The sequence below is a fragment of the Manis pentadactyla genome, chromosome 14 (genome assembly GCF_030020395.1).
Source record: "Manis pentadactyla isolate mManPen7 chromosome 14, mManPen7.hap1, whole genome shotgun sequence".
NCBI classification, from domain to species: domain Eukaryota; kingdom Metazoa; phylum Chordata; class Mammalia; order Pholidota; family Manidae; genus Manis; species Manis pentadactyla.
Window position 1 is genome coordinate 64665437 of NC_080032.1, and position 17349 is coordinate 64682785.

A 17349-nucleotide genomic window follows, 5' to 3' on the forward strand; every position below is an offset into this window, starting at 1 on the left:
TTCTATTTTTTAATATTGGCAACTAATTAAAAAAATCTTAAAAATGCTGTGTAAACCTATACTGTGTAAGGCAAAACCAAATGCATTTTCTGGCCAGGTTTGGCCACGGTCACCGGTTTATAGACTCTGCTCTGACATGCCTTCTCCATGGCTTTATCCTTTCTGGTGGTTCCATCCATGTAGTGGGAGGCTGAGGGTGGTGATCCCAGGCTTGACTTGGGATTCACACATGTCTGTCTGTTGGCTGAATGGGTGAGGTGGGCATATCAATAATCTATTTTCAAGAGGAACCTCCTGAAGGAGAACTCACCCAAAGGGAAGAAAGAATCTGGCACAAGAATATCATGCTCAACTCAGTAACAAAATCTCAGGGTCAGAAGTGACATTCCCTGCTCTAGACTGACTTCTGTAAGGGCAGAGGCTGTGTCCATTTTGTTTACTCTGTAAACTGAGAGCTTAGCAGAGCCTGGCACATAAGTAGATACTCAATAAGTATCTGACTTACTGACTTTCTGAAATCTAATTATTGCTCAGTGCATGTCAGTCACTTAAGCCGGTTTTCACCTTAGCCCTGAGGAAGTCATATCTGGATCCAGAAAGCTGTGTGTAAAAAAATACAAGAATTATGTCAGAGAAAACTCAAGACATCATGCAGTTACACACCACTTTGGTACGACCTAAAAGGAATAACCAAAAAGAGAGAAGAAAGTGTTTTCCTCTCTTTACGTTACTTTTTTTCAAATGACAAAACTAAAACCATGTAGTAGTTAGTTTGAGGACCTTTTTCCAGGGAAAACAATCCATGGGTTGGGGGAGTGCTATGCATCACAAGCAGTGGGCACTGTTCCCGAGGGATCTGAGGCAAGGGGAAGTTTTATAGAGCATTAGGAGAGGCAAAGCCGACGGCTATGAGGTCGGGGATTTCCTTAGAAGGCTGGCAGGTCCTATTTTCCAGGGTAAGGTGAGCTACTTAAGGCTGAATTGGAAGATTGGGATTGGTGCCAGCTTTCTTTGACTGTGAGGCATCTCCCATACGTGCAGGTTGTTAGATTTGTGACCTGCGCCAGGTCACTGGGGTGGCTTCCACTTATGAGCCCTCAGATGTGAGTTAACTTCATCACATCTCTCACTGTGCATTCCTGTGCAGCTTGAGCCTTTAACGGGCTCTGTGTGATAGCAGGAGGTTCCTGCTGGGAGATGTCACAGTGCCCACAGTGTGGGGAGGAAGTCACCCGGTGATAGCAGACAGGAGGTGTGTGAATGTGGGCTGGAGACCCTGGGTAAGAGGGTAGAGGGGAAGAGCCAGAGCAATGTTAATAAGACCCCCATTTTTCCACAGCTTGAGAAAATATGGGTTATATTTGGGGCTTCTGGGTAGGGACTACTAGCTGCTCATCAAACCCTAATTTCCTCTTCTTTCTGGGGACAACCCCTGCAGTTCCATGTGACCTCGTAGTTGGGTTCTAGCCGAAGGACTGTGAGTAGATGCTGTGTGTACCCCACGTAGGCCTGGCCCATAGACATCTCCCACCTGGGATCCTCCGTACTTTTTCTCACAGTGGCCCCGTGAGAAAGAATGTGCCAAAGATAACAGGGCCTTCACTGTCCTGCTGACCTGGAACCATTCTGGGCTATTTATGTGGGTAAATAATAAGCCCCCACTGTGTTTGAGCTGAAATAGTTTTTAGATTGGCTAGTGTGGCATTAGCCTGCCTAATTAATACACTGACTCATCTAAGATTTTCATGTCCTGGTACTGTAAATAAACAGCAACCTGGGTGTTTAGGAATGGGAGTGGAGGTTCGCAGATGACCCCAGATTTTGAGAACACTAATTAGCAGTGAAGAAGCTGAAGTTGAATAGATTCCCTGGGCTGGTGTAGGGAGCTTGGCAGGATTTTCAAAAGTAGGGAAAACGTGAATGCAGTTCATAGGGTTTTCTACCAACGGTAGCAGGAAATGGGGCTTCCTGTAAAGTGATCTTAACATGCTGTAATAACTCAGACGATGAAATTCAAAAAAGAACAAAGCTCTTCCTAGAAAGATTTGCAGGGTGTGAGATAGAGCAAAGTGTGTATTTGAGATCAAGGTCAGAGTCCCACGTCTGAGTCCCACACTGTAGAGAGGCTGCATGGTGGGTTGGGTCGTGGGGAAGGCTGCTCAGCTGCCTGTGAAAATCAGGGAGTGGGCATTCTCTGAAGATGGGTGGGCCTGGTTCAGAGATGCTGGAAGAAGTCAGGAGTTATTTTCTCCAAGAAATCTTCCCCTTGGTGGGAGGAGGAGGTGTTATGTAGTTGGGTCCATGTACAGCCCTGTCTTTTTAAAAATCGGTAAAATTCTGAATTTCGAAACACATCTGGGCCCAAGGTTATGGATAAGGGAATCTGGATTGCTTCTGAACTGGGGCTTGATTGGTGGATAGAATTTAGATGTTTGGAGATGTGGAGGGGATTTTAGGAAGAGAAAAAAGCATCGTCCCTCCCACACCAGTTTAGGTCTAGGTATGTCATTATTCCACCATTAAATTTGCCTTAAAGGCAGAGAAGGTCTGCATTTCTGATAACTACTCTCCTTTAATTCGTGATTCATACACAGTTGGAGGGTTGGACTTCCTTAGTTTGGCTTTCTCCCCCACAGTATTAATCCCCTCCTTTTCCCACAAATCACCTGACTTCCCTGAAAACTCTGTAACACACCCTTTGGCTGAAGAAGAGCATTAGGCAATCTGTGAAATTCCCCACTCCTCCTTTCCCCCCTGGAACCCTGAACAGAGAGGAATCCCAGGCCTCAGGAAGGATGCAGTTCTTGTCTCAAAAGCAGAGGGAGCTCCAGGATCAAGGCTGAGCTGCCCTTTCCCTGTGCCATGGTCTCCCAGCCCCCCGCTCTGTTTTGATCAGGGAATTTCAGACATGCACACTGGGGAAGGGAATCATATGAACAGAACCGGGACAGGGAGGCCGGCGGAGGTTCCTGCAGAGGAGTGTCCAGGCCCTGGGCTGCCCTTCTTGGCTGCTGGCAGGGTTGCCCAGCATGCCCACTGACAAGAGAGAGGGGACTGACCCACTTGCTCCCATCAGCTTCTGAAGGTAAAAACCTTAAAAACAAAAGCAGAGCTTTGATGGAAGAGAAAAGAAAGGCAGAAAACTTCACATAGAAGATTTTGGGTAAAGATGGAGGGCCGGAAAGAGCAGAATAAAAGGAAGGCAGAATATAGACAACCTATTTCTCTTAGGTTGACCTTGCCAACCCCACATCACCCCACTACTTACCACTGTTTTCAGAGGTGGGAACATTTTTGGCAAGACTTTTCTAGGAACTTTGGGAAGATATCTTGTCTTTTAGTAAAGGGAAAACATCTGGAAAATTAATGGAGGGAATTGAGGGAATACATTTCCTTTCAAGTATCTTGCCGTCCAGCTGCCTCTTTTCTCTTTGCCCACCCAGCCCTGTCGCAGACCACTTCTCCCAAGGTCACTGCCTTCCTCTAGGGAGGAAAGCTCATTCCCCATCAGTGGTCACTGGGAGCATCAGCAGACGTATATGCAACAGTGAACACAGTAAAAGGAGAGCTGGTTTGAAGGGGTAAGGGGGTCACTGCCAACAGAGGAGGGGGGGATGTCCTGGGTGGGTGATCGTGATGGGGAACGACTTCTGACAACCTTAGTGGAAATGGAATGTTGTTCTGGGAGGGCAGGAGACAGACTGATAGAGGGCGGTAGGGCGGGGGTGAGGAAGGAGACCTGAGAAGGAAGAAAACAGGTGCAAAGTACTCATGTCTTGGGGGAGAAAACTGGAAGAAGTTCCAGGGAAGCGATGGAGAAGAAAAAGATTTAATTTTAGTCCAGGAAAGGAATTGAAGCAGCACCAAGGAGGGTATGAGAGGGCAGCTGTCATATGGTGGGGTCAGGGATATAGCTGTTTAACCTGTGTGTGATTTGTATGAAGGTGACACTGTACCCCAGGTGGCCCCTACTGCCAAACAGGTGCCTGTGTTTATTAGACAAATATAGCCAGGTCTGCCATCCCTTTAGCTCCAAAGTCCAGAGGTGCCGAGAGCCAGGACCAAGAGACACGCCACTCACCCGGGCAGACACAGTGCCAGAGATGAGGTAAGTGCCCATGAGTCTACAGAGATGCACAAGGACTCCATTCCCTTCATCTTCTCAAGACAACAGCTCAGATGGAAGCCTGGGTTTGGTTTGACCTGGACCTTTTTGCTTGACTCCAAACAAAGATTCTCCTTAGAGAACATGCTGTTGCCCCCTCCTTCCCCCTCCCCTCTCCCTGTGACAAAGCCTGGTGCTCTGCACTGGTCCACTGGGACCTGAGCCACCCATCTCTCCACATGCCTTTTTTTTCAGGTGCATTGTCCTGTTTTCCCTTTTGGTGTGGGCGTATGCTGAGCCTACTATGTATGGGGAGATCCTGTCCCCTAACTATCCTCAGGCCTACCCCAATGAGATAGAGAAATCTTGGGAAATAGAAGTTCCTGAAGGGCACGGGATCCATCTCTACTTCACCCATCTGGACATAGAGCTGTCAGAGAACTGTGCATATGACTCAGTGCAGGTATAGTGTCGTCCACACGCAGAGCGCAGGGCTGGGTGGTAGAAGGAGAAGGAGGTGGGAGGGCATGCCCCAGGCATGCAGGGAACCAGAGGCAAATAATCTTCAGGTGGTACCTGTTCTATTCTCTCTGTCCCTTTTTCTCTGAACTCCACGCTGAAATATTACCTTTCTTAGCTTCTTTTGGCCTCTTCTCTTAGATAATGTCAGGAGACTTTGAAGAAGGAAAACTCTGTGGACGAAGGACCAGCAAGAATCCCAACTCCCCAATTGTGGAAGAGTTCCATGTCCCATACAATAAACTGCAGGTGATCTTTAGGTCGGACTTCTCCAACGAGGAGCGATTCACGGGGTTTGCGGCATACTATGTTGCCGTCGGTAAGGTTCAACCTTCTCCGGGTGCCTTGTTGATCCAGCTGAAAGATTAGAAAGTGCAGTGATGAGTATTCTGTTTATAACTCTCACGAAGTGTTGATTTGGCATGAGTTCCTCCATGAATTATTTTTGTGAAATCCAAGCACATGATTGTATCTTTGTGGTGATGATGATGGTAGTACTGGATAGCAAAGGGTGATTTATTGAGAACCATGATGAACTGGGCACTGCATTAGAAAATACACCTGTGTTCACTTAATCTGCACCTCAGGTCTTCAAGGTAGGTATTACTACCTCCACTTAAAGATAAGGAAAGAGAGGACCAGGAAAGATCAGTGACCAAATGTCACACCTGGAATGTATGGTATTCAAACCTGTTCAATGGCCAAGACACCTTCAAGTTCTGTGTGCTTCTGCATGTATCACCAGGCTAAGATGAAGTCAGATCATCTCATAAAGCCAAATTATTGTTTAGATCTGACAGGAGTGCCACAATATCGTATCAAATAATACATGTGCTAATGGTTCCTCCTCCCCGCAGAACACATATCAACACACCTAGCTTGCAGTGTTGTCTCTAGAATTGAAATGCTGCGCTTGTGACACAGGTCAAGGCCTCTGGCATTGAGAGCTCCCTCACAGCTGTGCCATGGCAGGGCACACCTCTGCAGTCATACTTCAGGAGAGTTATACATAATAATACCATCCTGAAATGTGATTCGCTGAAGGTCTTTAAGCAACAGGCTTTTCCTATTTTTTCTTACCCTTGTAGTTTTGGGTTTAAACACACTTTTCTTTCCAGGTCTTTGTCGTTGACCTTGAACTTTCCTTGTTCCCTGTAGATATAAATGAGTGCACGGACTTTGCAGATGCCCCTTGCAGCCACTTCTGCAACAACTTCATTGGTGGCTACTTCTGCTCCTGCCCCCCGGAATACTTCCTCCATGATGATATGAAGAATTGCGGAGGTGAGCTTGGCATCAGGAGGGGTGTGTGTTCCCTGGGATTTGGAACGGTTTGATGTTTCAGTAAGGGCTTTGTCTACCCTTCCAATTTTGATTAGCCTCAGCCTTGATTTGACATGTATATATATTTTTGGATCTGTAAGTTGAGGGAGAGGCACAAGAGCAGAGGCAGATAAGCCCACAGAATCAAGCTAATTAATTAGGGAAGAGAGAGAAAGATGCCTGTGCAGAGTCTACCTGGGGCTGTTCAAAGCCATGGAAGGCTCTATCATCAGCTCCTGTTGGAAAGCCAATAGGCACTGAGTGTCTCCATTGCCATGTCCTGGGTGTGTAAACGTGGCACACGGGTTCCAGTCAGGGACTGTTGGTTCACGAGAAGAGTCAGAGAATAGGGCAGAAATTTCTTTGCTTGTCTCTATATCTGGTTTCCCTTTTCCTTTTTTCTCCCTAGTCAATTGCAGTGGGGATGTCTTCACTACACTGATTGGGGAGATCACAAGTCCCAATTACCCCAATCCGTACCCAGAGAACTCAAGGTGCGAATATCAGATCCTGTTGGAGGAGGGGTTCCAAGTGGTGGTGACCGTGCGGAGAGAAGATTTTGATGTGGAACCAGCCGATTCAGAGGGCCACTGCCCTGACAGTTTAGTTGTGCGTGCTGGGTCATGAATTTTCTCCCCAACTCACACAGAGAGTTTTCTCCTTGAAGACAAATTATTGTCCCTTCTTCCTCTCCTTTTCTTTTCACCTCCTTTTTCTTATTTCATGTTACCTTCTACCTTTTGTTATTATTTTTTATATCCCCTCCATTTTTACCTCTTTCTTTCAGTTCTTTCTGTCTTCTGATTTCACCATGTTGTTTCTTTTCAGTTTGTTGCAGGAGACCGGCAGTTTGGTCCTTTTTGTGGCGATGGATTTCCTGGGCCAATAAACATCGAAACCCAGAGTAATGCTCTTAATATCATCTTCCAAACTGATCACGATGAGCAAAAAAGAGGCTGGAAACTTCGTTACCGTGGAGATCGTGAGTAACCGAGAACTTACTCTTTGGTTGTTGGTTAGTGGCAGCAAAGTCCCTGGACAATGTAAAATCGAAACAGAAACATTGTTTTGATTCTGAGATAGTCCATTTCCTTGGCAAGACCCAAACCAGTCAGTGGCTGCTAGAAGTGCCTTGGCCTCTAAGAAATCCTTCAACTGGACTTGCCGGTGCACACAACTTGGGAGCGGGCAGTTAGTATATAATGCCATATTATTTTAGACATCTCCATGTTGGAATGTTTGGCATCAAGATTGAAGATGGCTAAACAATTTTAGAAAGTGTGAGAATGATATAAATAGAACAGAGATCCTCCAACTATTTGGTAATTTTTTTTTTCTGTCCTTTCCAAGCAATCCCCTGTCCTAAAGAAGTCACTGCCTATTCTGTATGGGAGCCTGAAAAAGCAAAATATGTGTTCAAAGATGTGGTGAAGATAACCTGTGTGGAAGGGTTCGAAGTTGTACAGGTGAAGTACTGTTAGGGGCTCCTCCCTAATCCCTAGGTGAGGATGAGTGTGCTGGAATTGTCCAATTGTTTATTGAATGCTTGAGCAAGGTGTAAACTCTTCTCCACAAACAGAAGGGCTGGGACCTGCAGTCCTTCCTTGTCATGAAGCTCCTTGGCCAGCTTGGCATACTCTTTCTGCCCTGTCTTCCTGGGGAAGGAGAGCTGATAATCTGGGGTAAAGTTGTCATTTAGCCCCAACTCCTGGATGCTTTGGGTTATTCTGCTGAGATGTCCCCAAGCTTCTTGTGGTGAGGACTTCTCCCTGATCCGAGGCCAGAGATTGACTCCATTTTTAATTTTGATTCTCCATTATCTCCTCTTATAAACTGATGATGATGATGATGATGATGATGATGATGATGATGTCTCTTATTCTCCAGGGAAGTGTTGGTTCAACATATTTCTATTCTACATGTCAAAGCAATGGAAGGTGGAGTAATTCCAGACTGAAATGTCAACGTATGTATCTCTTTAAAAATGGGATTCTTTTTTTTTATTTCCTCCCAAAGGGAATTGAAAGATCAGTGCATCAAGATTCAGATGCATGGTTTCTCTTTAGGCTTGTGAGAGGTCGGGTTGGGGTTTAGATGGGAAGCCAGTCATGGAGTCCCAGTCCTCATCTGGTCCCAGGCTAGCCAAGTTAGCAGGTGTCTTCCAAAGAAAGGGGCAATGGGATTGGTAGAGTTAATAGCACCATGTGGGTCCATTCCTGGCTTCTACAGGGGCCTCAGTGAACACTGAGAATCAGGTTTCTCCTTGTCACCTTGAAGGCACTATCTGAATTGGCAGGACTTGGTGGGCTGGGAGTTGAGTGATGCCACTTGGAGAGCATGGCTACAGAGGCTGGTGTGGGGGATTCATCCCATGTGAGCTTATGGACGTGGGGGTGGAAAGGAGTGAGGCAGATGGCTGGGAGGATGACACTGGCCCAGGGACTCTTCCTGGGAGGGAGTGGCTGGCCCGGTTGCCCCTCTCCTGCCTTTTTCTTGTAGCTGTGGACTGTGGCTCTCCTGAACCCATACAGCATGGTAAAGTTGAAGATCCAGAAGATACTTTATTTGGTTCTGTCACTCACTACACTTGTGAGGAGCCTTATTACTACCTGCAAATTGAAGGAAGTGGTAGGTTTTTTTGACTAGAGAAAAAAGAAAGAGTGTGTGTTGCAGGGTGAAAAGCACAGTCTTTCTGGGTTGGAGGGGATTTTAAAGAGAGTTGAAGGGGGATGGGATGGACTTGCTAATCTTCCTGGCTTAGTCTAAAGACATGGTTTTCAAATAGGGCAGGGTGGGTTCCACAGGGTCCTCCATAGGGGACTGCAGAGGTCACCGAGCTTAGCTTCACAACTTCTGCAGGAATTCCACCTACAATATTTATTTTTTGACCAATTATTTAATGTATTCCAGCATTTGACCAATTATTTAATGTAGATCCAACAGGAATAATGCTTCTGGCTTTAAGTCACTGGCTTATAGTGATTGACTTTCTTCTTTTTAAATTGAAGTATAGTTGCTATACAATATTATATTGGTTTCAAATATACAACACAGTGGTTCAACAGTTACATACATTATTAAATCCTTACCCCCACTAGCGCAGTTACTATCTGGCAACATAGTAAGATGTTAGAGAACCATTAGCTATATTCTTCATGCTCACTATCACCCCTGTGACCAACTTATATTATGATTGAGATTTTTGTGTCCCTTTATCCCCCTCACCCTCTCCACCCATCCATGACTGGCTTTCTTGATGGAGAGGTGTTGGTAGATGGAGAGTTGGATAAGACATAATATGTCCCACTTCATTGCTTTTAATTTAGTTTCCCATGTGAAGCACTTTCCCAATCTCCACCATAACCCTCTTTTATCAGACTGATCCTCCTCCACCCTTGGCAGGACAGAGGGCAGAGGGATTGCTTGGAGGATGTTCTCAAGAGTCTTTCCTCACTGATTTGATCTGATGCCCTCCTTCAATCCCAGAGGAGCTAAGGCTCTGAATGAATGGTGGGGAGGGGAGAATAGAAGAGAGAGGATGTGCTGAGGAGTATGTCTTGTGACCCTTGTGCTCTTGCAGGGGAATATCACTGTGTGGCCAACGGAAGCTGGGTGAATGAGCTGCTGGGCACAGAGCTGCCAAAATGTATTCCAGGTAATCAGGGCTTGGGTTTGGTTAGGGATAAAACCAGCCACAGATACAGGTGAGTGGGGGTCACCTTCTAAAAGAAGCTGGGATCTTCTTGGGAAAGGACTTAGGAGTCCAGGCCTAGCAGAGTCTAGCTCAGTTGGTGGGGAGACAGGGAAGCCTGTGGGAGGGCGGGGCCCTGGGGTGTTCCTCATCCACACTGAGTCAGGCTAGCTGAAAAAAGCCCAGCCAGCGACAGAGGTATCAGAGACAGTGCCAGTGGAGTTTGGTAATGTAGGCATAGTGAAGGGATGTCAGATTGCTAAACATGGGGACTGAAAATTGGGAGTGAGGAATCAACACTCAGAAACAAGACGAGTTGAATAATCTAGTTATTATATTAAAGTTTATATGGCAACAAGATATAGAGGGATAAAAGAATTGAGGGGTTGCAGACAGGTCAGAGTCAGGCAGAAGGCTCTCAGGCGAAGCCAGGATAATAATATTGATCCTGGTATAGTGTTTTTGAGAGATAGGGGCTGAGCTAATTAATTCATTTATTATCTCATTCCAGTCCTTGCAACAATCCTATGGGGTAGGCATTATTAGTCCCGTTTCACAGAAAAGTGAATTGAGTACAAGTTCATACGGTCAGTGAGGAGCAGGGGTAGGATTTGAACTCAGGTCTGTCTGAGACCAAAGTCTGTTATGCTCAACTCAAGAGTCCATTCAGGCTGACCAGCGAGGGATTTAGGGAAGCCAACTTCATCTGAAATAAAATTCAGTTTTAGTTACACTGGGTCTTGGTGAAGTGGTCAAACCTGGGCCCCGTCAGTGAGGAATGACAAGTGGAAGAAGAGAGCCCTCTCTTTGCCCTGCTTCCGCCGACTCCTGGGAGGGACTCAGGTGCAGCTGGGACCGCAGTAAAGAAGGCCATCAGCTTTGGGTCTGGGCCTGTGCTGAGCCTGGGGTGAAGTGTGCCTCCGGGCGGGCTGCGAGTCACGCGGTCCACTTACGTGAGTGGACATTTGGCCTTGGAATTCACGCACTGCCTCAGTTTGACCAGTGTCTTCCACAAGCCTGCTCGTGGCATTGGCAGAGGGGGATGTGTGGTCCCTAGGCGAGTGCAGGATGAGGCAGGTGCTGGGATGGCTGACCAAACGCAGGGGCGGCTATGCTGTGCCAGGCACCTCTGCAGCGAGTAGTGGGAGGAGCTGCAGGAGGCCAGCAACCTGTTTCCTGCTCCCTCCTACCTCACTTTTTCCTTCCCAGTTTGCGGTGTCCCTAGTAAGCCCTTTGAAGCAAAACAGAGGATACATGGAGGAGTACAGGCAGACATACAGAGCTTCCCCTGGCAAGTCTTCTTTTCCAGCCCACGGGCCGGTGGGGCTCTTATTGATGAGCACTGGGTGCTGACAGCTGCCCACGTTGTGGAAGGAAACCCCAACCCCGTGATGTACGTCGGGTCCTCCTCGGTGGTCACCTCAGTTTTGGCAAATGCCCAGATGCTCACCGCTGAACGTGTGTTTATCCACCCGGGTTGGAAAATCATGGACGCCCCAGAAACACGTAAGAATTTTGACAATGACATTGCGCTGGTGCGGCTGAAAGACCCAGTGGAAATGGGGCCCACTGTGTCCCCTATCTGCCTGCCAGGCACATCCCCAAACTACGACCCTGCAGTGGGAACCCTGGGACTGATCTCAGGCTGGGGCCGAACAGAGAAAAAAAGTCATGTTATCCTGCTCAGAGGGGCAAAGATACCCATTGTTGCCTTAGAAAATTGCCGGGGATTGAAAGTGGTAAATCGCAGAGTGGATATAAATGCCTTCGTTTTCACTAATAATATGATCTGTGCTGGAGGGGAGAAGGGCGTTGATAGCTGTGAGGGGGACAGTGGTGGGGCCTTTGCCGTACGGGACCCCGAGGGAGAGAACAAATTCTACGTGGCTGGCCTGGTGTCCTGGGGTCCCCAGTGTGGGACCTATGGGATGTACACACGAGTGAAGAACTACCTTGACTGGATAATGAAGACAATTGAGGAAAATAGTACCCCCAGTGCGGACTAACCCGTACATACCCCACCAGCCTCTCCAAGATCCATAGCCATCTGTTGTTTTCCATTCTTCACAATATTCCCATTAGTTCACCGTGACTGAGAGAAGACATGGAAGTATGATTTAAATAGAATTGATCGTTGGGATACCTGGCTGGAAGTCATTTAGCGTGGTCTGAATTTGTGGGGTCCTCTCCCCTGAATGCCAGCTGTGGGTATCACCACGGGAAGCGCAGCCCTATCTGGCACTATTCCACTTTCCTGATGACCGCCTCGTGTCACAGTTCTGACTGAAATTGATTGTTGGGCATACCCTTGATTTTTCATTTCCCCTTTGCCTGTTCAAAGTTCTATTTACTTCATCATTCTCATTGTCTGCTATCTACTTGTAATAAAGCATGGTTATAACCCAGTTCTGGCTGATTCATCATCTTGTTTCCCACCAAGACCTCAGCACCATAGAAGGGGGTGTGATGAGGGGGCTGTTGTGTTCTGGAAATCCAGGCATCTATTTGCATCATGAAAGCAAATATTTGACCATCATGAAAACAGGGAATTCAGCTATTCTCTTCTCTTCCAACTGAAATTTGCTATTGTGGATCAGCGCGAGCATCCTTAACGCAAGTACTGTATTCTGCACCTTCAAACTCATTATGTAAACTTCAGTCAGAAGTCCACATACAACAGTTAGCACTGGCTGTTTAGGATCTTCTTTAAGTGTAATGTTTTAAGTTTAAATTGTTTCAATATGTTTCCTGAAGATTACTTTCCCTTTAGTACTTAATTGTAAAAGATCATCTATGATTTAATAAAAAAGAAAAACAAGAGAAATTCAACATGTTCTCACTGCTTTCCTAATGGTTTCAGTCAATGTTTCAGTCAGGCAGCAATGTCTTCTCTGGATGGATCTCTGCACCAAGATGTTCTGACTGAAAGTCCTAGTGACAAGAGACCCAAAGACTCTCTCTTCTATTTTTTTTTAAAGGAATGAAAATGAAAAATAAAACTCCTCCTCCCCCCTCAAATAATTAGTGATGAAAAATGACTGCACAGCAGAGATTAGTATGTTTCAGATGAGGACAGGAGAGCTGTCTAGGGCGGCAGTTGCCCTAACAGGCTGTCTTATGAAAGCCATGGACGGAGAGGAAGAGTTCAGAAGGACTCTGGTCTGTTTGATGTGACGTGTGGCTTTTAGGAGAACAGTTTTTATCAGAAGCCAAAGGGGTTGTAGCTGGAGCCCATCGAGAAAGTACTTTGACCTCCCACAGAACAACAGAGCTAAATTCAACAGTTGACCTTAGACTGAAGGTCAACACTGATGAAGTATCCACAACGATAACTGAAGAGTCTGAAGAATCAAAGGGGAATTATAATAGGGAGCCTCCAGAAGGATTGTGCTGAGTCAACCAAACAGCACAAAGCCATTTACGCTATTCCTTGACCGTATATGCCTTGTAACCACCTTCCCCCACTTGCCTGTCATTACACCTGCAATGGAATTGACAGTGTACCCCAGACGACAGTGTTTTGGGTGGGAGAAGGGGGATTCCTCTAGAGAAAAAAAAGAATTGGAAAAATATTAAGATTAAGAAACATACTCATGATGTAGAAATTTTCCTCATTTTTTATAATTGGAGCAATAGAAAAAAAATTAACCTAGAATCTGACAGGTAACAGAAAAAGGAAGCCCATCCCTGCCAAAGAGACTCTTGGTCTGTTTGGGTTCTGCCCTTGCTGATGAGGTGAGGTTGGTGGAAGAATTTGCTGGTTGCTGCAGCCTTGTGTAGTACGATGGGTATGGTTTTTGCATGGTTAACTGTACTACAGGATCATTTTCCTGGGTGAATGGCAGGGAGGGATTCTAAATGAATCATCACTAGAGACTACAGAGGTTGGAAGGGCTCAGCAAGGCCTAGAAGGGCTAGAAAATCACTCACGTGGCTTGATGTGTATCAATCATACTGCTTTGCTTGCCACATGGGAACATGTGTCTGCTTGAGACTCAGGAAAAGACAACTTATTCAGGCAGGTGAATTGTCATATTTCTTTGATCAGAAGGAAATGGACTGGTGGATCAACTCCTCATGCCAGGGAGAAGATAATGGCCAGAGGCCAAGGTGACTTGATGGGAAGGAATCTTGTTGACACTGGGCTAGTCCAGAAGGGGTGAGAGGGATTTGGGGATGTTCTAGAGTTCTTTTACTGTGATTCCTAGTATCAGAAACATTTTCTGTGGAAACATGATTTTATGCTTACTGCGTATATGTTCTTTTATTAAATAAATAATGTGAGAAACTATTTTTAAGCTTTATTGTGCTATAATTGACAAATAAAATTGTAAGATATTTAAAGTGTGCAACATGATGATTTGATGTACCTATATATTGTGAAATGATTTCCCCCATCAAGTTAATTTATACATGCATCTCTCATATGTTTACCCTTATATTTTTTTGTGTCTCTGTGAGAACATTTAAGTTCTACTCACTTAGCAAATTTTAATTGCACAATATGGTGTTATCAACTATAGCCACTATGTGACAAATTACATCCTCAGGACTTATTTATCTTATAACTGAAAGTTTGTGCCCTCTTACTAACCTATTTCCCCCACAGACCACCCCTTCCTTGGCAACCACTTTTCTCCTCTCTGTTTCTATGAATTTGACTTTTTTTTGGTAAGATTCCACATATGTGATATTATGCAGTATTTGCCTTTCTCTATTTGGCTTATTTTATTTAGCATAATACTCTCCGGTTTCATCCACATTGTCTCAAATGACAGGATATCTTTCTTTTAAAGGCTGAATAATATTCTATTGTAATATATATACATATATGTATGTGTATGTGTGTGTAGTGTATGTATGTATGTGTGTATGTGTATGTATATATATATATATATATATTCACACACCATATTTCCCTGATCCATTCATCTGTTGACAGACTCTTAGGAAGTTTCTATATGTTGGCTTTTGTGAATAATGCTGCAATGAACATGGGAATACAGATACCTCTTTGAGGTAATGGTTTCATTTCCTCTGGGTATATTCCCATAAGTGAGATTGCTGGATCATATGGTAGTTTAATTTTAATTTCTTGAGAAACCTCTAAACTGTTTTCCACAGTGGCTGTACCAGTTTACATACTCAACAACAGTGTACCAGGGTTCCCTTTTCTACCCAGCGTCCCCAGCGTGTTATCTCTATTCTTTTTGTAACAGCCATCCTAACAGATTTGAGGTGAAATTTCGTTGTGGTTTTGACTTGTATCTGCCTGTTATTTAGGGATGCTGAGCACCTTTTTCATGTACCAGTTGGCCATTTGTATGTCTTCTTTGGAAAAATGTCCTTTACCCATTTTAAAATTGAGTCATTTCCTTTTTTCCTATTGGATATGTTCCTTATATAATTTGGATATTAACTCCTTATCAAATACATGGTTTGCAAATATTTTCTCCCATTCTACAGGTTACCTTTTCATTTTGTTGATGGTTTCCTTTGCTGAGCAGAAGCTTTTTAGTTTGATGTAGTCCCATTTGTTTATTTTTGCTTGTTACCTTTGCCTTAGGTGTCAAATAAAAGAAATAATTGTCAAGACAAACGTTAAGGAGCTCACTGCCTATGGTTTCTTCCAGGAGTTTCATGGTTTCAAATCTTCCATTAAAATCTTCAGGATTAAAGATTTTGTTTTAAAATTGATTTTTTTGTAGTTATAAAAATATTTGATTGATAATTTTACATAATAGTAAGGGGTTGTAAGTACTTTTTAAATTTCAGGATATTGATAAGTGCATAAACTGGCAATTTTGAAATAGGGCATTTTGATTTTTCATAAGAATTGTTGTATTTACAAGTGTTGGTGAGGTTGTGGAGAAAAGTGAACCCTCCTACACTGTGGGTAGGAATGTCAATTGGTGCAGCCACAGTGGAAAGCCACTTATGGAGGTTCCTCAAAAAACTAAAAATAGAAATACCATTTGATCCAGTAATCCCATTTCTAGGAATTTACCTGAAGAAAACAAAATCCCTGATTTGAAAAGATATATGCACCCCTATGTTTAAGGCCACATTATTTACAATAGGCAAGTTATGGAAGCAACATAGTGTCCATAAATAGATGAATGGATAAAGAAGGTGTGGTACATATACATAATGGAATATTATTCAGCCATTGAAAAAGAAGAAATCCTGTCATTTGCAAGAACATGGATGGACCTAGAGGGTGTTATGCTCAGTGAAATAAACCAGGCAAAGAAAGACAAAGACCATATGATTTCACTTATTTGTAGGATATAAAAACAAAACAAAACAAAATGAACAAAATAGCAGTAGACTCATAGACACTGAGAATGACTGAAGGAGGGGTTGGGGTGGGTAGGTGGAGAGGATGAGGAGGATAAAGGGGCACAAAAATTCTCAATCATAATATAGGTTGGTCACAGGGATGGTAGTACAGCATGGAGAATACAGCCAGTGGTTCTGTAACATCTTCACATGTTGACAGATAGTAACTGCACTAGTGGGGGTGAGGATTTAATAATATGGGTAACTGTTGAACCACTGTGTTGGATACTTGAAACCAATATAAGATTGTATATCAATGATACTTCAATAAAAAAAAAGAATGAGGGAGATTCAGATATATTGACATCCAAGATGTATTTTAAGAGGAAAAAAATATAGAAGAAAAATACGTGTTTGATGCCCCTCCACCCCCCAAAATAATTGTTATATTTCATAAGTGGCTAATTAAACTGATTTAAGATTAGTTATTTCCCAGTTCTGCACAACAGTTCTCATTTCTATATTAATTAGATTCATACTTCTGTGACCCTAGCTAAAGTTTGAGACCAGAAAACAGAAATCAAGCTATTAAGTTAAAGTTTTTCCCAAATTGCAGCTTTTAAAATATGGCAGGTTTCTTTTCTCTTCTGTTTGCCAAATGCTTATAATTATTTGAATTTTAATGTGTTATTTAATATGGAAAATACCAGTGTTTAATGACAATAGCACTAAACCTGAATTATAAAGCTAAATAATCAATGTTTTATTATTTACTAGTCTGCTAGTAAATATTACAATAAATGAATGTTTTGAAAGATAAGCAAAAAAAAAAAAAAAGCCCACAAAAAAACAGATAAAACCAGAAATAATTCAGGAACAAGAATTTAATAAAATCTGTCAGAACATTGGCAATGGTTCATACAAGTTTTTTATTTAATAGCAATTTTTCTATTTAACCACACCAAGCAGGTGTATTTAAGAGGCTAACCATTAAGAAAATTCTGTTGCAGCAATAGTTGATTGATTTTTGACTTGTATTCACATAACTGTTTCACAATTCTCAAATAACACATTTAGGCAGCTTATGTTACAAAAATTTAAATTCATTGCATGCCAATAGTAGAGAATTCAAGATTACATGTTAGAATTCACTAAACTAAAAGTGACAATAGACTTACCAATAATACCGAATAATGAATAATTCAACCACAGTTTCATAACATCTTTAACTGTGGAGACCAAAATATTAAGTCTGGAAATGTTTGATAGGAATAGTCTGCAATAAACAGACTTCTATTTTATGTAAAATGCAAATTATGGATTGTGCATGAATATGTTTGTTATGAAAATGAAAATGTGGTACTTCTTGGTATATCTGTGTATTTGCATGGTATGACAGAAATGACTAAGAAATTGGAGAATATAAACT

The 17349-nt window shown here is 43.5% G+C and overlaps 1 protein-coding gene across 2 annotated transcripts; it reads left to right on the top strand.

The window, feature by feature from the left end:
• The first annotated feature begins 2914 nt into the window (after positions 1-2914).
• C1S (complement C1s) lies at positions 2915-12043 on the top strand. Of its 2 annotated transcripts, none has more exons than XM_057491411.1 (13): positions 2915-3085; positions 3444-3581; positions 4031-4108; positions 4361-4568; positions 4766-4943; positions 5783-5908; positions 6357-6556; positions 6776-6929; positions 7298-7413; positions 7835-7913; positions 8447-8575; positions 9528-9602; positions 10848-12043. In XM_057491411.1, the coding sequence occupies exons 3-13, from the start codon at positions 4104-4106 to the stop codon at positions 11642-11644; spliced, it is 2067 nt and encodes a 688-aa protein (XP_057347394.1). In that variant the 5' UTR covers positions 2915-3085; positions 3444-3581; positions 4031-4103; the 3' UTR covers positions 11645-12043. The 2 variants fall into 2 exon arrangements, with proteins under 2 accessions (XP_057347394.1, XP_057347393.1); XM_057491410.1 differs by having other exon boundaries at positions 3455-3581.
• The last annotated feature ends 5306 nt before the right edge of the window (positions 12044-17349 follow it).

Coding starts and splice junctions, on each gene's coding strand:
- C1S (XM_057491411.1), top strand. Junction 4,569..4,765: donor GTGCATATGACTCAGTGCAG/GTATAGTGTCGT, acceptor CTCTTCTCTTAG/ATAATGTCAGGAGACTTTGA. Junction 4,944..5,782: donor GGCATACTATGTTGCCGTCG/GTAAGGTTCAAC, acceptor TGTTCCCTGTAG/ATATAAATGAGTGCACGGAC.